Source organism: Bufo gargarizans, chromosome 2 (assembly GCF_014858855.1).
Source record: "Bufo gargarizans isolate SCDJY-AF-19 chromosome 2, ASM1485885v1, whole genome shotgun sequence".
In the NCBI taxonomy this organism is placed as follows: Eukaryota; Metazoa; Chordata; class Amphibia; order Anura; family Bufonidae; genus Bufo; species Bufo gargarizans.
In genome coordinates, this window is record NC_058081.1 from 182,483,113 (window position 1) to 182,503,743 (window position 20,631).

The 20,631-nt window shown below is 44.4% G+C and overlaps 1 protein-coding gene across 1 annotated transcript; it reads right to left on the bottom strand.

Annotated features, from left to right (window-relative positions):
- Positions 1–16,450: 16,450 nt before the first annotated feature.
- LOC122929687 lies at positions 16,451–18,803 on the bottom strand. The gene is made up of 2 exons (XM_044283331.1): positions 18,678–18,803; positions 16,451–17,139 (listed from the first exon to the last, which is right to left on the bottom strand). Exons 1-2 carry the CDS (start codon positions 18,689–18,691, stop codon positions 16,509–16,511), a joined length of 645 nt encoding a protein of 214 aa, XP_044139266.1. The 5' UTR covers positions 18,692–18,803; the 3' UTR covers positions 16,451–16,508.
- Positions 18,804–20,631: the final 1,828 nt, after the last annotated feature.

Here is a 20,631-nt window from a genome sequence, read left to right on the forward strand (position 1 = left end):
TATTATAGCCTTCTATTAAGGGAAGGGGAGTGGGGTGTGAGAGTTGTTATTAGTTCAATCATGTACTTTTCACTTAAGGTGTATTACTCTGATGGATAAAACACCTAAAGCACATTGGATGACCAATGTGCAGCCTGGATACTTTTAAGTAGTATCCTACTTCTTTTATCGTGGCTATTGATAAAATTACCGAAGTGGCGTTATTTTTGACAGAGAGAAAGAAGAGACGTTCAGCCAGATGGATAGCCCCCCCCCCCCCGGGGGGGAGAGTGGATCATAGGAAACAAGAGAACGTGAGTCTCTCATTAATCCCTAGTGGTGTCTGGGATCTAAAGCGGTGAATCCACATGCACTCTTTTTGGAGGATTTTTCGGTCCCAGTCACCGCCCCTTGGTGACAATGGGATGGTTTCCAGGACCGAAAATCGTAGACATTTAGGATCGCCGCCGTGCATATCAACTACATGTGACGCGACGGGTGTGATCTTTTTCTTCACCACGTCGTTCACGTGTTCACATATACGACGCCTGACCTCCCGGATGGTTTTGCCTATATAGTCCATGGGGCAAGGGCATTGGCATAGATACACCGCGCCCTTGCTTCTGCAGTTGTAGAAATCTCTGATTTCATAGGCTTGACCGGTGGCTGAACAGATATTGGATTTAGAGGTGGAGATGAACGCACAGGCTTTGCAGGAGCCACATTTAAACATCCCGCATGGTTTCCGGTCCAGCCAAGTACCAGCCCCAGTCGGTGCAGTATAATGGCTGTGAACCAGGCGATCTCTTATACTCCTCCCCCGTCTATAGGTGACACTCGGTTGTTTCGTCAGCACATCTTTCAGGTCAGGGTCCATGTGGAGAATTGGCCAGTACCTTTTCAGGACTGACATTACTTCAACGTTTGCGCAGTCGAATACAGATATCAGGCGTATGGGTTGTTGTCCGCTTTGTACCTTGGGTTTAGGGACAAGGAGTTCGGTACGTTCCCTGCTTGCGGCGTTCCGAAACGCCCCTCCAAGTACCATTTGGGGATATCCCCTCTCCCTGAATCTCCTTTGTAGCTTCTTGGCCTCGGTGTGGAAAGCCTTGCCCTCGGAGCAGTTTCTCCGGGTGCTCAGATACTGGCCACTTGGTATACCGCGTTTAAGCGGTGGTGGGTGATGGCTCTCCCAATGCAACAACGAGTTGGTCGCGGTTTCCTTCCTGAATATGTTGGCAATGAGTTTTTCTCTCTCACTGGTTATCTGTACATCAAGGAAAGAGATAGAGTGATAATTAAACTCGAAGGTGAACCGCAACCCAACATCGTTGTTGTTAAGGGACCCCACAAACTCCTGGAGTTCCTCTGACCCACCCTTCCAGATCACGAAAATATCGTCTATATATCGTGTCCAGAAGGTGATCTTCTCAGACCACCATGTCTCAGCGTCTGGAAACACACAAGTGACCACTTAAGGCGTCTAGCAAATAGACTCAAGTCCTTGATCCATGTAAATAAACAGAAATTGGTGGTTGGAACAAAGGAAAGACCCTTGCTCAAAACCCCAAGTTCGAGTGCACTTAGGGTCCGTGATGTTAAGTTGATGACTTGTTGACCACCCTTCAGGCTCTGTCGGTTTTGCTCCCCCCCGCAGATTGTACGGGACCTGGCTTTTCTCTAAAAAAGACGCCGATGCGCGTTTGTCCTCAGGCTCCTGGAGTTCACTCTGACCCACAATTTTTTCCTCTATAATTCACGGTTCTACCACCAGCTCAGGGGGACGGCAATGGGGAGCCCCTGTGCCCCCACCTATGCCAATCTCTTCCTGGGCTGGTGGGAGGACACTTGTGTGTTTCCAGACGCTGAGACATGGTGGTCTGAGAAGATCACCTTCTGGACACGATATATAGACGATATTTTCGTGATCTGGAAGGGTGGGTCAGAGGAACTCCAGGAGTTTGTGGGGTCCCTTAACAACAACGATGTTGGGTTGCGGTTCACCTTCGAGTTTAATTATCACTCTATCTCTTTCCTTGATGTACAGATAACCAGTGAGAGAGAAAAACTCATTGCCAACATATTCAGGAAGGAAACCGCGACCAACTCGTTGTTGCATTGGGAGAGCCATCACCCACCACCGCTTAAACGCGGTATACCAAGGAGCCAGTATCTGAGGACCCGGAGAAACTGCTCCGAGGGCAAGGCTTTCCACACCGAGGCCAAGAAGCTACAAAGGAGATTCAGGGAGAGGGGATATCCCCAAATGGTACTTGGAGGGGCGTTTCGGAACGCCGCAAGCAGGGAACGTACCGAACTCCTTGTCCCTAAACCCAAGGTACAAAGCGGACAACAACCCATACGCCTGATATCTGTATTCGACTGCGCAAACGTTGAAGTAATGTCAGTCCTGAAAAGGTACTGGCCAATTCTCCACATGACCCTGACCTGAAAGATGTGCTGACGAAACAACCGAGTGTCACCTATAGACGGGGGAGGAGTATAAGAGATCGCCTGGTTCACAGCCATTATACTGCACCGACTGGGGCTGGTACTTGGCTGGACCGGAAACCATGCGGGATGTTTAAATGTGGCTCCTGCAAAGCCTGTGCGTTCATCTCCACCTCTAAATCCAATATCTGTTCAGCCACCGGTCAAGCCTATGAAATCAGAGATTTCTACAACTGCAGAAGCAAGGGCGCGGTGTATCTATGCCAATGCCCTTGCCCCATGGACTATATAGGCAAAACCATCCGGGAGGTCAGGCGTCGTATATGTGAACACGTGAACGACGTGGTGAAGAAAAAGATCACACCCGTCGCGTCACATGTAGTTGATATGCACGGCGGCGATCCTAAATGTCTACGATTTTCGGTCCTGGAAACCATCCCATTGTCACCAAGGGGCGGTGACTGGGACCGAAAAATCCTCCAAAAAGAGTGCATGTGGATTCACCGCTTTAGATCCCAGACACCACTAGGGATTAATGAGAGACTCACGTTCTCTTGTTTCCTATGATCCACTCTCCCCCCCGGGGGGGGGGCCTATCCATCTGGCTGAACGTCTCTTCTTTCTCTCTGTCAAAAATAACGCCACTTCGGTAATTTTATCAATAGCCACGATAAAAGAAGTAGGATACTACTTAAAAGTATCCAGGCTGCACATTGGTCATCCAATGTGCTTTAGGTGTTTTATCCATTAGAGTAATACACCTTAAGTGAAAAGTACATGATTGAACTAATAACAACTCTCACACCCCACTCCCCTTCCCTTAATAGAAGGCTATAATAAACACCACTATACCAGATGAAACTATACCAGATGAAATCGGCTGGATTTATGCATATATTGAGCGTCGCCTGCCTTTACGGCCACTAGCTATTAGATATGTATTTAGTACAAGCGATTCGTCCGATGGACCGGATGGGGAGCGATTTTGCATTCCACAGAACAGGATGTGGCTGCCCTATGCGTTCCACCTGGGTGAGGTGCCGCACGGACCGGAAGTGACGTGATCATGCGTTCCACGTAACCGGATGTCATGCCCGAGTGCGTTCCACTCGATCCGGTCTTCTCCAAGCGATCGGGGACATGTCCCTAAACATAGGAGGGACGAATCGCTACCCACACGTACGGCTCTCAGGCCGGAAGTGACGCCAGCTATGACACTCCATCTTTGTGTATCAGCCGAACACATGCTAATCAGCATGGATCAGGTACACCTGGTAGGTGGATACTTAGGGGAACGTGAGTGAATGTGAGTGAGAGGAGGTAACAGGACGCTACTAGGACGCAGCTTAAATGTAAGTTTGGACCATCTATTGAGAATCGACATCATCATAGCATGTAGTGTGTTTCACACTATTTTTTGACTCTTTGCTCACAGCTTCCTGGGTGAAGTATTGGCCCGTATCTTGTGGGCTCTTTATCCTTCTGACTGCACAGGACACTAAGTAAGTGCTGACCTAAAGAAGATATAGGGGATACACATGTATTGTATTGTATCCAGCACATGAACTGAGAGCATTTTTGTGTCTTTTACAGGTGGGACATATCAATTGGGTCCCTTGGTCCTATGCTTAACACCGTCTGCGTCTCTGGTCCTGTTGCCTCAACTATATCTTAAGTATCTTTAATTTATCCCTTATATGATGGTTGTATCTCTGACCATGTATGCCCCCTGATGAACCTAGTGATAGGGGAAACGCGTAGGGGCTTTTGTGGAACCAGCCTGGGAACGCACCAGTTTGATGCCCCAGGGTTTGTCTCCATAGGTTTAAAGGTGATATGTATCCAAGTCACCTTGTGTATTGGTCTTTATCCATTCCGGTGGCCCTGTAAGTAATTTATTACCAGGGACACATGACTACACCCATCAGCGTCTTGGGGAGCTTACTTTTTTATTTTTTGAGAGGAGGGTAAACGCAGGGCAGTCAGCCCAGGAACGAGGACAGGGAGTCTCCACCACAAGGAGGCGTCCCTGGGCTGAGGTTTTAGCCAGGGTGAGCATAGGGAGAGTACAGGTTTACCCACTGCTCCCCTCAGCTGCCCTGTGTTCACTCATCCCTCCAGAAGTGGATTGACTATTAGCTCCCAGACATATCTTTTGTATCTATTATTATTATTGTTGTTCGTCTTTTCACTTATTCACTGGTGAACCACTACGGTGGTATTTTTTTAATTTTTTATATAATTCGAAGAGTAAAAGTTATGTTTTAAAGGGATCAATACTGCTGGACATTATGCACCTGCACTGACCCTGCTTTCACACCTGAGCGTTTCCCAAACGCGCGTCAAACGCACGTTTTTGACGCGCGTTTCTGACGCGCGTTTTTTGTAATAGTAAACGCGCGTTTGACGCGCGTTTGTGTCATTGACTGCAGTGTCCTATGGCCACAAACGCGCGTCAAAACGCCCCAAAGAAGCTCAAGTACTTGTTTGAGCGTCGGGCGTTTTACAGCGCGATCGTACGCGCTGTAAAACGCCCAGGTGTGAACCATTCCCATAGGGAAGCATTGGTTTTCATGTGTTGAGCGTTTTACAGCGCGTTTGAACGCGCTGTAAAACGCTCAGGTGTGAACTTAGGGTGAATCCTGACCCATTCATTTCAATGGGGCTGTGTACATGAGCGTTTTTTTTCATGCATCAGTTCTGCAATGCTTTAAAATCGCAGCATGTTCTATATTCTGCGTTTTTCACGCAGCCCTGGCCCCATAGAAGTGAATGGGGCTGCGTTAATAACGCATTGCATCTGCAAGCAAGTGCGGGTGCGAATCGATGCGTTTTTCACTGATGGTTGCTAGGAGATGTTGTTTGTAAACCTTCAGTTTTTTATCACGCGCGTGAAAAACGCATCAAAACGCATTGCACCCGCGTGGAAAAAACTGAACAACTAAACGCAATTGCAGACAAAACTGACTGAACTTGTTTGCAAAATGGTGCGAGTTTAACTGAACGCACCCTGAACGCATCCGGACCGAATCTGTCACGCTCGTGTGAACTCAGCCTTACACTCCTGTATACTGCACACCTATCAATAGCACACCTATACCAGTTCTTAAAAGGACTTTTGTGGACCTATTTGATAGCATTTTTATCCCTAACAGTCTGTCCCTGCTCCACACAGCAACCTTTCCATACACTGACAAAAGACTGAATGTAAAATGGCGGCCAGATCAGGTCTATTTAATAAGGCAGGGGGTATGTCCATGTGCTGAAATGTCTCAATTGGCTGTCCTTTACCACCTGATGGATGTGTCATGGGTCAAAGTTCTTTACAATGTAAGAGAATATGGCGGGCGCGAATATCGCCATATGTTCGCATGTTCGGCAAATCGTGAACGAGCAAAGTTCGCCGAGAACCGACCGCCGGGCGAACCGCAAGGCCATCACTAATAATTTGTGCCAAATTTATCAAATGTTACACACTGATAAGTTTGGAGCATCTGTAAATATGTTTAGAGATCTTACTCCACTGTTTATGCTTCCCCTCTACTGTGGTGAATGTGCGACATTTGTGAAACATTTGAGCGACTTTTTTATTTCTTAAATCTGGCCTACACCTCATTAATGTAGATAACTAAAGATGAGCGAATTTCATGTTATGAAATTAATTCATGCTTCGTTTGGTGGTAAAAGCAGAATTGCGTTATGGATTCCGTTACCAGAGATCATAACACAATTCTATGACAGAATGCATAACGGAATGCCTTATAAGTAGGGATGAGCGAACTCGAACTGTATAGTTCGGGTTCGTACCGAATTTTGGGGTGTCCGTGACACGGACCCGAACCCGGACATTTTCGTAAAAGTCCGGGTTCGGGTTCGGTGTTCGTCGCTTTCTTCGCGCTTTTGTGACGCTTTCTTGGCGCTTTTTGAAAGGCTGCAAAGCAGCCAATCAACAAGCGTCATACTACTTGCCCCAAGAGGCCATCACAGCCATGCCTACTATTGGCATGGCTGTGATTGGCCAGAGCACCATGTGACCCAGCCTCTATTTAAGCTGGAGTCACATAGCGCCGCCCGTCACTCTGCTCTGATTAGCGTAGGGAGAGGTTGCGGCTGCGACAGTAGGGCGAGATTAGGCAGATTAACTCCTCCAAAGGACTTGATTAACTGATCGATCTGCAGCTGTGGATCATTGAGCTGCTGATCCTCAATTGCTCACTGTTTTTAGGCTGCACAGACCGTTTGTCAGTCTCATTTTTCTGGGGTGATCGGCGGCCATTTTGTGTCTTGTGGTGCGCCAGCACAAGCTGCGACCAAGTGCATTTAACCCTCAATGGTGTGGTTGTTTTTTGGCTAAAGCCTACATCAGGGTGAAGCTGTCACACCAAGTGCATTTAACCAGCAATAGTCTGTTCATTTTTTGGCCATATACAAAATCAGGGGCAAGCTGCGCCTGTCACCAAGTGCATTTAACCCTCAATGGTGTGGTTGTTTTTTGGCTAAAGCCTACATCAGGGTGAAGCTGTCACACCAAGTGCATTTAACCAGCAATAGTCTGTTCATTTTTTGGCCATATACAAAATCAGGGGCAAGCTGCGCCTGTCACCAAGTGCATTTAACCCTCAATGGTGTGGTTGTTTTTTGGCTAAAGCCTACATCAGGGTGAAGCTGTCACACCAAGTGCATTTAACCAGCAATAGTCTGTTCATTTTTTGGCCATATACAAAATCAGGGGCAAGCTGCGCCTGTCACCAAGTGCATTTAACCCTCAATGGTGTGGTTGTTTTTTGGCTAAAGCCTACATCAGGGTGAAGCTGTCACACCAAGTGCATTTAACCAGCAATAGTCTGTTCATTTTTTGGCCATATCCCAGTCTAATTCTGTCACTAAATCCATACCGGTCACCCAGCGCCTAAATACTAGGCCTCAAATTTATATCCAGCTAAATCTGTCCCTAGTGCTGTAGCTGGGCGAGTTATTTAGTGTCCGTTCAAGCACATTTCTTGTTCTGGGTTGAAATACAATTCTCAATTTAGCAATTTCATAATTTAGTGGTTCCTGCTATATCAGAGCTCTTTGAAATCTATCCCAAAAAGGGTATATAATATTGAAGGTGCACATAGGGTCATTCAGAGTAACTTCACACACACCCGCTACTGTGTATTTCCAAGTCTAATTCTGTCACTAAATCCATACCGGTGACCCAGCGCCTAAATACTAGGCCTCAAATTTAATTCCCTCTAAATCTCTCGTTACCCACCGCTGTACTGTTGTTGCTGGGCAAGATATTTAGTGTCCGTCAAAGCACATTTTTTGTTCTGGGTTGAAGTACAATTCCCAATTTAGCAATTTCATAATTTAGTGGTTTCTGCTATATCAGAGCTATTTGAAATCTATCCCAAAAAGGGTATATAATATTGAAGGTGCACATAGGGTCATTCAGAATAACTTCACACACACCCGCTACTGTGTATTTCCAAGTCTAATTCTGTCACTAAACCCATACCTGTCACCCAGCGCCTAAATACTAGGCCTCAAATTTAAATCCCTCTAAATCTCTCGTTACCGTTGTCCTGTTGTAGCTGGGAAAGTTATTTAGTGCCCGTCAAAGCACATTTTTTGTTCTGGGTTGAAGTACAATTCCCAATTTAGCAATTTCATAATTTAGTGGTTCCTGCTATATCAGAGCTATTTGAAATCTATCCCAAAAAGGGTATATAATATTGAAGGTGCACATAGGGTCATTCAGAATAACTTCACACACACCCGCTACTGTGTATTTCCAAGTCTAATTCTGTCACTAAATCCATACCGGTGACCCAGCGCCTAAATACTAGGCCTCAAATTTAATTCCCTCTAAATCTCTCGTTACCCACCGGTGTACTGTTGTTGCTGGGCAAGATATTTAGTGTCCGTCAAAGCACATTTTTTGTTCTGGGTTGAAGTACAATTCCCAATTTAGCAATTTCATAATTTAGTGGTTTCTGCTATATCAGAGCTATTTGAAATCTATCCCTAAAAGGGTATATAATATTGAAGGTGCACATAGGGTCATTCAGAATAACTTCACACACACCCGCTACTGTGTATTTCCAAGTCTAATTCTGTCACTAAACCCATACCTGTCACCCAGCGCCTAAATACTAGGCCTCAAATTTAAATCCCTCTAAATCTCTCGTTACCGTTGTCCTGTTGTAGCTGGGAAAGTTATTTAGTGCCCGTCAAAGCACATTTTTTGTTCTGGGTTGAAGTACAATTCCCAATTTAGCAATTTCATAATTTAGTGGTTCCTGCTATATCAGAGCTATTTGAAATCTATCCCAAAAAGGGTATATAATATTGAAGGTGCACATTGGGTCATTCAGAATAACTTCACACACACGCTTCTGTGCATTTCCAAGTCTAATTCTGTCACTAAATCCATACCGGTGACCCAGCGCCTAAATACTAGGCCTCAAATTTAATTCCCTCTAAATCTCTCGTTACCCACCGCTGTACTGTTGTTGCTGGGCAAGATATTTAGTGTCCGTCAAAGCACATTTTTTGTTCTGGGTTGAAGTACAATTCCCAATTTAGCAATTTCATAATTTAGTGGTTTCTGCTATATCAGAGCTATTTGAAATCTATCCCTAAAAGGGTATATAATATTGAAGGTGCACATTGGGTCATTCAGAATAACTTCACACACACACACGCTTCTGTGCATTTCCAAGTCTAATTCTGTCACTAAATCCATACCGGTCACCCAGCGCCTAAATACTAGGCCTCAAACGCAGCCGCCTGTCTACAGCCAATGTGGACAAGCTGACGTTCATAAAAATGAACCAGGCATGGATCCCACAGGATCTGTCCGTCCCTTGTCCAGATTAGACATTAACTACCTCCCCTTAACCATATATTATTGGACTCCAGGGCACTTCCTCATTCAATCCTATTTTTATTTTCATTTTACCATTATATTGCGAGGCTACCCAAAGTTGAATGAACCTCTCCTCTGTCTGGGTGCCGGGGCCTAAATATATGCCAATGGACTGTTCCAATGTTGGGTGATGTGAAGCCTGATTCTCTGCTATGACATGCAGACTGATTCTCTGCTGACATGAAGCCAGATCCTCTGTTACGGGACCTCTCTCCTCTGCCTGTGTGCTGGGCCTAAATTTATGAAAATGGACTCTTACAGTGGTGGGTGACGTGAAGCCTGATTCTCTGCTATGATATGAAGACTGATTCTCTGCTGACATGAAGCCAGATTGTCTGTTACGGGACCTCTCTCCTCTGCCTGGGTGCTGGGCCTAAATATATGCCAATGGACTGTTGCAGTGGTGGCTGACGTGAAGCCTCATTCTCTGCTATGACATGCAGACTGATTCTCTGCTGACATGAAGCCAGATTGTCTGTTACGGGACCTCTCTCCTCTGCCTGGGTGCTGGGTAGTGTTGAGCGCGAATATTCGAAAAGCAAATTTTTTTCGCGAATATCGCAACTTCGCGATTTCGCGAATATTTCGAATATAGTGCTATATATTCGTAAAAACGAATATTCGTTTTTTGTTTTTTCCCCCCCCCACAAAATTACAGTACACATATAATTGATTGTTTCCCAAAGGTCCAACAGCTCAGATCTTACTCACATTGCCTAGAAAGTGATTGAGGCGCGAATCTTCGTAAGGCGATTTTATTAGCGCACATGCGAATATCGGCACGTCCCAGAACAGAGGCAAAGGGCTTTGCATTCATACATTAGTGAATTGAGTTGCGAATCTTCGTAAGGCGATTTTATTAGCGCACATGCGAATATCTACACTTGTCCCAGAACAGAGGCAAAGGGCTTTGCATTCATACATTAGTGATTGAATTGAGCTGCGAATCTTCGTAAGGCGATTTTATTAACGCAAATGCAAATATCTACACTTGTCCCCAGAACAGAGAGGCAAAGGCCTGTGCATTCATATAGTATAGCACCATATTCGCGAATACGTAGAACTTCGTAAAATTTGATTAACGAAAATTCGTATTTTTTATTTTACTTTCCACCTTACAGATTACATTGATCTGTACTCTGTCAACTACTGTCATCACCCCCCACTGTATCTCGATTGATTCCCAAAAGTCTCACATTCCCTAGAAAGTGATTGAGGTGCGAATCTTCGTAAGGCGATTTTATTAGCGCACATGCGAATATCTACACTTGTCCCAGAACAGAGGCAAAGGGCATTGCATTCATACATTAGTGATTGAATTGAGTTGCGAATCTTCGTAAGGCGATTTCATTAGCGCACATGTGAATTTTGCATAGCATATGTATTATGCGATGCGAAAATTCGAATTATCGCATATGCGAAATAATAACGAATTTGAATAATCGCGAATATTTTACGAATATTCTTTCGAATATTCACAAAATTTCGCGAATTCGAATATGGGACATGCCGCTCAACACTAGTGCTGGGCCTAAATTTATGACAATGGACTGTTGCAGTGGTGGGTGACGTGAAGCCTGATTCTCTGCTATGACATGCAGACTGATTCTCTGCTGACATGAAGCCAGATTGTCTGTTACGGGACCTCTCTCCTCTGCCTGGGTGCTGGGCCTAAATATATGCCAATGGACTGTTGCAGTGGTGGCTGACGTGAAGCCTCATTCTCTGCTATGACATGCAGACTAATTCTCTGCTGACATGAAGACAGATTCTCTGTTACGGGACCTCTCTCCTCTGCCTGGGTGCCGGGGCCTAAATATCTGAGAATGGACTGTTCCAGTGGTGGGTGACGGGAAGCCAGATTCTCTGCTATGGAACCTCTCTCCAATTGATTTTGGTTAATTTTTATTTATTTAATTTTTATTTTTATTCATTTCCCTATCCACATTTGTTTGCAGGGGATTTACCTACATGTTGCTGCCTTTTGCAGCCCTCTAGCTCTTTCCTGGGCTGTTTTACAGCCTTTTTAGTGCCGAAAAGTTCGGGTCCCCATTGACTTCAATGGGGTTCGGGTTCGGGACGAAGTTCGGATCGGGTTCGGATCCCGAACCCGAACATTTCCGGGATGTTCGGCCGAACTTCTCGAACCCGAACATCCAGGTGTTCGCTCAACTCTACTTATAAGGCATTCCTTTATTCATTCTGTCATAATATAAGTCTATGGCCTGCATAATGGATCCGTCCCTTTTTCTTTATGCAGGAGAGTCCTCCCCTGCATAACGGAAACGGGACGGATCCGTTTTGCAGCCCTACTCTTCCAAAGTGCTAAGAGAATCCAGAATTTGGTAGTTCAGGGCTTGATAAATTACCTACTTAGACAGTCCTAAACTCTGCCTGATTGATCACATTGGTTTATAAATGTACTAGTCTTATTTTTAGATGTGCTGCCTGTTTATATAGTCTTTCTTGTATTTGTGGTACTATTTGTTGTACTAGTCTACCTTTACATCACAAAATGTGCCAAATTTTTTGTGCATTTTTGTCGCACTAGGCCAGATTTTAAATCATGTCCCTTTCCCACAAAGATGATGCACCAGATAAATATGAATGATCCCACAGAAATCTATGGGATCAGTTCTAGCTTCAGTTCCCGTCTGGGGTTCTCTACTTCATGCCGGAGGGGAACTGGACCAGATCAACGGATATATGTGGAGCTGGCCTTATTAATTTTTCCCTCTTTGTTTCTAACTATGTACATTGTCAGGACCACTGTTTCAGAATGCCTATGCCAAAGTGTTTCTTGTAGCAACTCTGGCTTGTCATAGAGACTTTGTTTAGAACTACATCACTGTTCACACTAGTGTTTATATTCTAACAATTTTTTATGCAAGACAGAAAATCAGTTAGTGGTGTCAGTTTTGTGGGGTTGTATGGGTTCAGAGCTGAACCTGGACAAACCCCGTTTTCACCCAGACAGGCCCCCTGATATTAGCATCTGAGCATTTTATGCCTGGGGTAATGTGGGTATTTCATGCTCCGATGCCCTCCCTTACCCTGCGCTGAATCATGCAGGGCAATGGCTTTTTTGTTTATTTTTTTACACAGCTAGGTGGAGGCTTCCACTCAGCAGTGTATTTGGCTCTGATGGGCAGGCTTTAGTGCTGCCCTAGCTATTTTACAGGCTAGGGCAGTGCTAAAGCCTGCTCATTATTGCTGGTGACATCACTGGGCTCACTGCTATGCGGAAGCCTCTGCCTAGCAGTTCCCATGGAGTTCCAATTCAGCACAGGGCAAAGGAGAGCATTGGAGCATGAAATGCTCCGATGCTCATATTAGGGGAGCTGTCTGGGTGAAAGTAGGGGTATGTCCAGGTTCAGCTCTGAACCCAGACAACCCCTTTAAGTTATTAAAGCTAGCACTGGCAGTAGGCTTTCTAGATGTTATACTTGTATACTATATGTGTTTATGTGCCTCATGTCAAGTACTTGTTTTACGGTACTGTGTTGCCAAAACTGATACCTGACGTTGTAATTGCAATTATGATGAGGAATTTTAGTCAGAAGCTGAGACATTTCAAGAAAGATATCTGCATGTTAGTATCTCCAAGATTAGACCTTCCTCTTATTGATTGCTGGGGCCCCTCTAAGCTGATGATTTCTGCAGGGGTACATAATGTAAATTCTGCAGAGAAAGCAATTATCACAAGGTACCAATTGGTCAATTAACACAACATTTTTATTTATTGGTTTGGACAACTGTTTCGTATGAATCAGGTCTCCTGATGAGGAGCAGACTGTATGGGTCCCACTTGAAAGCTGCTGGAAAGTCCTCAATTCCCATGATGTCCATTGAAAACAATGGGAAAGATTTATCATGAAGCAAATTAATTTAAAGTTTGTCTTGGAGGAGTCTGCGTTGTTGTAATATAAGTCACATTTATCAAGTGTTGCATGAATTTTCATACGTTTTGTAAATCTTTAATTCGAACACTTCTATCTTGAGCTGTTACTCCACTTTTTACACTACTCCTTTACTGAAGTAAGATTGTGATACTTTTTGTGACTTCTTTCGCTGTTAGGGTCCATTCACACGTCCTGATTTTTCTATAATCCGATTTTCTGTCCGTTTTTTGCGGATCCGTTGTTCCTGAAAATGTTTCCGTATGTCATCCGTTTTTTGCGGATCCGCAAAAAACGGATAGATGTCTAAAGTTGGAAGCAAATAAAGTTATTTGGATTTCTTTGAAAAAAAGTGAAAAAAAAGTGGATAAAATGACAAGATATGATTACCTCAGGTGCCATTTTCTTTGGTTCATCGTGAGGTAAAGAGCTCTGTGTGGAAATTTTGCTGTATAGCCATTTTTCCGTGCATACTCTACTGCGATAAAATGCCGAAGGATATTTGTGGAGTTCTGTTCCATTGGGTCCTATTTCGGTTATTCGGACAACAACAACCAATGTTGGAAGAAGAACCGGAGAGGAGGAGGAGGAGACACTGGATTCATCCCATTGTTGCGCAGAGAATTCAGAAGGGACAATTTCACACACTTTATAACGATCTGCGTCAAGACCCCTTCAAGTTTCACAATTTTTGCCGTATGTCCATGGCGTCATTTGATCACCTTTTGACGTCTCTCCACCCTGACCTTAACTTCAGGGACACAAGCATGCGGCGCAGCATCTCTGCCGAACAAAGGCTTATTGTCACGTTGAGGTAAGTTTTTTTCGGTAATGTGAATATTTTGTGTATTTTAATTTTAATTGAACTAAAACCTTTTTTTTTTTTCCACAGATTCCTTGCAACTGGAAATTCGTTTGCATCGCTGCACTTTGAATTTTTGCTAGGGATCTCAACTATCTCTGGGATTGTCTGCCATACGTGTAAAGTCATATGGCAGCGACTCAGAGATGCGGTGATGCCCACCCCCAAGGCGGAAGATTGGCTTCGTATCGCCGAGGGTTTTTTCCAATCCGCGCAGTTTCCAAACTGCATTGGGGCACTGGACGGAAAGCACATCCGTGTGAAGAAACCGCCTCACTCAGGGTCCCGGTACTTCAATTACAAACAATATTTTTCTGTAGTGCTGATGGCCTTGGTTGACAGTAACTACAAGTTTGTAATTGTGGATATCGGGGCCTACGGGAGCACTTCAGACAGCCGCATCTTTAGTGTTTCCAGAATGGGTGAACGGCTTCGTGAAAACCAGCTTGCCCTGCCAGAGCCAAGAAGACTACCCGGATCTGCAGGTCCGCCGGCTCCATTTGTGATCGTGGCAGACGAAGGATTCGCATTGTCACATCACCTGATGCGGCCCTTCCCTAGACGCGATCTGGATGACAGGAAGCGTATCTTCAATTATCGATTGACTCGCGCCCGTCGGTATGTGGAGTGCGCTTTTGGAATACTGTCCAGTAAGTGGAGAGTATTCATGTCATCCATACAGATGAATCCGGACAATGCCACCCTGGTGATACAGGCTTGTGTAGTGCTGCACAACTTCACCAGGATACATGATGCCTCCGCTGATGCTGATTTGGGTCAAAATGTGCCATCTTTAGTCAATTTTGATCTCAGTCGGACTGGAAGACCGGGAACGGCTGGGCTAGCTGTTCGGGATTTCTATGCCGACTTTTTCAGCAGTCCAGAGGGGGCATTACCGTGGCAATTGGAAGCCATCCGTGGAAGTCGTTGATTTCAGCTTGAATCTGGTTTCCAAATTAATTTCCAAATTTTCAATTTATTAGTTTAGTTAGATCCCCAGTTGTTATAGTTTAGTTTAGGGACTCGCAAGATAAAGAGGACCCTTGATGTGGGCTTGCGAGCTGAGGTATTTAATATTTGACAAATGACTATCATTCTCTCAGAATTTGGTGATAGTGTTTTAATTTTTGAATCTTTTTTTTTGCTATTAAATACCTTCAAATACCTCTAAATAACATTAGTGCAAAAATGATCAAAATGTATTTTTGAATTGTGTTTTTGTAACCCCATTTTTTTTTTGTTTTCAAGCAATAAAGATTTCAAAAAATTGTGTTTGCAGTGAATTTTTAGAACTATATGTTATGAACGTTAATTCATTAACCACTTGCCACCGCGCTAACGCCGAAAGGCGTCATTGCGGCAGCTCTCCCAGGCTACGCTTACGCCAATAGGCGTCTTCTCGTGTGATCCGAGATTTCCTGTGAACGCGCGCACACAGGCGCGCGCACTCACAGGAACGGAAGGTAAGCGAGTTGATCTCCAGCCTGCCAGCGGTGATCGTTCGCTGGCAGGCTGGAGATGTGATTTTTTTTAACCCCTAAAGGTATATTAGACGCTGTTTTGATAACAGCGTCTAATATACCTGCTACCTGGTCCTCTGGTGGTCCCTTTTGTTTGGATCGACCACCAGAGGACACAGGCAGCTCAGTAAAGTAGCACCAAACACTACTACACTACACTACACCCCCCCCCCCCCGTCACTTATTAACCCTTTAGGAACCACTGATCAGCCCATATAGACTCCGCATGTGTTTTGCGGATCCGATCCATGTATCCGTAAAAATCATCTAGTCTGCAAAAAAGTGTCACACATCTGGTATCGCCGTACTCAGGAGAAGTTGGGCAATGTGTTTTGGGGTGTACGGCGATACCAGATGTGTGTCACTTTTTTGCCGCCTAGGTGGGCAAAGGGGCACACATTCCAAAGAGCACCTTTGGGATTTCACTGGCCATTTTTTACACATTTAGATTTAAAATTAATAACCACACATTAGGGGCCCTAGAATGCCAGGGCAGTATAACTTACCCACAAGTGACCCCATTTTGGAAAGAAGACACCCCAATGTATTTCGTGATGGGCATAGTGAGTTCATGAAAGTTTTAATTTTTTGTCCCAAGTTAGTGGAATATGAGACTTTGTTTGAAAAAAAAAAAAACATCATTTTCCGCTAACTTGTGACAAAAATTTTAAAGTTCTATAAACTCACTATGCCCAATCAGCGAATACCTTGGGGTGTCTACTTTCTAAAATGGGGTCATTTGTGAGGGTTTTCTACTGTCTGGGCACTGTAGAACCTCAGGAAACATGATTGGTGCTCAGAAAAAAGAAAAAAAAGAATAGACTTTTTGAAATGATAAATGCCATTTATTTTAGAAAACAATTTTTTTTGGAAAAAATAAATTAAAGTTCAAAAAGATCCCTTGTAAAAGGGCCAGGGTTGGAACTTGGGAGATGAGTTGCCTGTGAAGAACTGGGGTGTCCAGCCTCGAATTGATAACTCCCCAGGGATGAACTGTCTCCGTGATGGAATCGAGATGGGGGTGGATGCTGAGAAAACGTTGGAGCATATGGCCTCCAATTCAGCATTGCATCGCGGTCCCGCTCTAAATTGTGAACAGTTTGCATTGGTTCTTGTGGACCTGCAAATAGGTCCATCAACAGTGCCACAGCAGATAGACACCGAGCTTTTCGTTCCTCGGGTATTTTTTTTAGTAAGGGCACTAAACTTTTTATCATAGTTTCGTCCGCACTCTCACCACGATTCTGGTTTAAATAGTCCATAACCCTTGCTTCAACAATGGCTCTAGTATCTAAACCAGAATCGTGGGGAGGGGGACCCCTACGTCTACCCGAGGAACGAGGCTGGGTGCTTATCTGCTGTGGCACTGTGCGATTTTCCGGGACATCCTCCCTGACTGGTTCTAATGGCGGAGTTTCATCCGTGGATGGAGGGGCCGATGGATTTTCTGGGGAAGCTGGGCCAGATGGTGCTTGGTCAGCCTCCAGAGCACTGCAGAGGTTATCAACGGTCCTGTAAAAAAAATTTCAGAAGTATTAATAAAAGTTAATTATTCAAGAAACAAAAAAAAAAAAAAAAAAGATTATTATTTGACAGACATGCAGATCTGGGAAACGTCAACCAGTTTCCGACCTACATTTCCCATCATTTCCGAACGGCATACAGAAATCCTCTTAACCATAGGACCATTGTGAGAGTTGCTAGTTGCTAACAGTTTTATGCATGACGCAGGGTCACTATCCAAGCTATTGGATATGAAAAAACCATAGGCCCACTGCTGATGAGAATAACTGATTCTGTCAGGATAGATTGACTATCTAGTTCAACTAAACCCACAGGATTCCTCACTCAATGAGTGTTGTCGAACTAAAACTCCCACGTTGGCCTGCTGTAAACTGATAGCTGTATGCTGTTCGGGCATGCTGGTAGTTGTAGTTTGGGAACAGCGGGAGGGCCGCAGGTTGAGCATGCCTGGTATTTTATAACATAGAGGCTTTCTCATGGTGATGTGGACGTTTCAATATAAAAAATACCATTGGATAGGAAAAAAATCTGATCCAATGGTATATTAATAGGGACTCCTGACTTTACAATGAAAGGCAATTGGAAATGGATCCGTTTACAATTGCACCATATTGTGTAACTGCAAAAGGATCCATTCACATTTACTTACATTGTACCTCAGGACGGATCCCTTTGGTTCGCCATCTCCAGGAGCACATCTAAATTCTTCATACATCATTTAGGCTGCTTTCACACTAGCGTTCGGTATTCCGTTCGTGAGCTCCGTTTGAAGGAGCTCACGAGCGGACCCGAACGCAGCCGTCCAGCCCTGATGCAGTCTGAATGGAGGCGGATCCGCTCAGACTGCATCAGTCTGGTGGCGTTCAGCCTCCGCTCCGCTCGCCTCCGCACGGACAGGCGGACAGCTGAACGCTGCTTGCAGCGTTCGGGTGTCTGCCTGGCCGTTCGGAGGCGTGCGGATCCGTGCGGATCCGTCCAGACTTTCAATGTAAGTCAATGGGGACGGATCCGTTTGAAGATGCCACAATGTGGCTCAATCTTCAAGCGGATCCGTTCCCCATTGACTTTACATTGAAAGTCTGGACGGATCCGTCCTAGGCTATTTCCACACTTAGGCTACTTTCACACTAGCGTTCGGCTAGCGTTCGATCGGATCCGATCATAATAATGCAGACGGAGGCTCAGTTCAGTACGGATCCGTCTGCATTATTCTAGCAAAAAAAAGCTAAGTGTGAAAATAGCCTTACGGATCCGGCCTTGCGACAAGTGTTCCGGTTTTTTGGCCAGTGCAAAAAGCGCAGCATGTTTAGTAAAAGAGGCATGGTGCCGGTAAAATTTATGCATTCTAAATGGATCCATATCCAATCAGAATGCATTGGTCCTTATCTTGTCATTTTTGGACCGCTTGCGCCGGCCTAAAAACTGATTTCACAGGTCGACCGCGAAACGCCAGTCAGAAAAGAACCAAACTATACTCATCAAGATGACATTGAAATATAATATAATATTATTCAAACATTACTTACGGTCTGGTTTCCATTACAGGCCTTAGAAATTGTAAATGTTCAGTATATAGATAAGGCTTTTTGGCCAAGGACCCATCTCCACTTTTATGCCGCAGGTTCAATTCCCGCTTGAACTGGTCCCGGCAAGAGTACCAGCGGTTTTTTATTTTATTGACTGGGATAAAAAAAGAAAAAAGAATAAACTGACATATATTTTACATTTGCAATATTATAAAAAAAACATATATGAGATTTACACACTATTCAAACACTAATCTACTCAATTTAAAGTTTTAGCTGTAAAGGGTGGCATGCAGTACCTCAGGCCCCCCTGCTGTTTCCAAACTACAACTCCCATCATTTCTGCACAGGCTACAGCTATCAGCCTATAGCAGTGTTTCCCAACCAGTGTGCCTCCAGCTGTTGCAAAACTACAACTCCCAGCATTCCTGGACAGCCTTTGTTTGTGCGGGCATGCTGAGAGTTGTAGTTTTACAACAGCTGGAGGCACACTGGTTGGGAAACACTGGCCTATAGCATGGCATGTTAGGTGTTGTAGATTGTCCGAAGCAGGATGGCCACAGCTTGAGCAGCCATGCTATAAGGAGTTAACATGTTTGCAAGGGCCAAAAAAAAAATGTAGCCATATGCAGCTGTATTTATGCCTTGCTCTGCACAGGTTTGCATAGCAACCATCTGGGACTGGGGGGTTAAAATGTTTGCAAACCAGCTCAAAAAGCATGCATATGCAGATGTATATGAATGCCTTGCTATGCACAGGTTTGCAAAGTAAAAATCTTTGATGTAAGGATTTTTAAAGTTTGCAAAGCCTAAAAACCTGGATAGTAATTCTATATGGAATGCATGGTCAGCTTGCTGCTCTCCAAATGCTGAAAAACTACTACTCTAGACAGCATGTCATAGGAGGAGTAGTAGTTAGGAGAGCCATAGTTTACACCTTCCTGAGTACATGCATTTCATACAAGAAATATGACCAGACATATTAAACATATATAAATTACTCACTGATGACTTGACGCTTCTTGGCATCTGCTTTCGCAAATTCTGCCCCATCAAGTTCCTTGGCAATCTCCTCCCAGGACCTATCTTTCAAAACTCGGTCATGGTATGACTCCAGCCGTGTATCCCATAGATTGGGACGCTCCTCAATCAACGTAATCAGACGTTCCACATCATACAGTGGCATCTTGTCAACTTCTCCAGTCTGATTTTCACAAATCTGGATCCAGCTCTGCCAAGCCCTTCCCCTTTGTTTTCTGTGGGCAGGATTTAATTTCCAGGAACGGATTCCGTTTAAAACGGATGACATACGGAAGGACATCCGAATGTCATCCGTTTTTTGCGGAACCATTGACTTTGCATTGTACCAGGATCCGATTTTTCAGGACAAGAATAGGACATGTTTTATATTTAAACGGACATGCGGAACGGAACAACGGAAACGGACAGCACACATTGTGTTGTCCGATTTTTTCCAGGACCCATTGAAAATGAATGGGTCCAGATCTGGTCCTGATCTGTTCCTGAAAAAACGGAACAGATCAGGAAGGAAAAAACGGACGTGTGAATGGACCCTTAATCTGCTTAAAGGTGCTTCCCATGATTAATGAAAATTGTTTGTTTGCTGCAAGCAGCATTTATGTTTGCGGCATGGGAAACTGAAGAAGCTGAACCAAAAACCATGTCCATGCTGGAGCCGGCACCCATTGACTTATGATGGTTTTAGTGCAGGATCTGGTTTCTTCATTTTCATTATAATACAACCGGATCCATTCAGAATGAATCCAGCAGTTTGTATTATTATAACGGAAGTGTTTTGCTGTGGTTTTAAGATCCCATGCCAGATCTCAAAACTGGACAGCATAAACGCAAATGTCAAAGTAGCCTAACAAAGATAGAAGCAGCCCTGGACCTAACATAGATCCAGAGATCTTCCCATTAATTGTTCCTATTG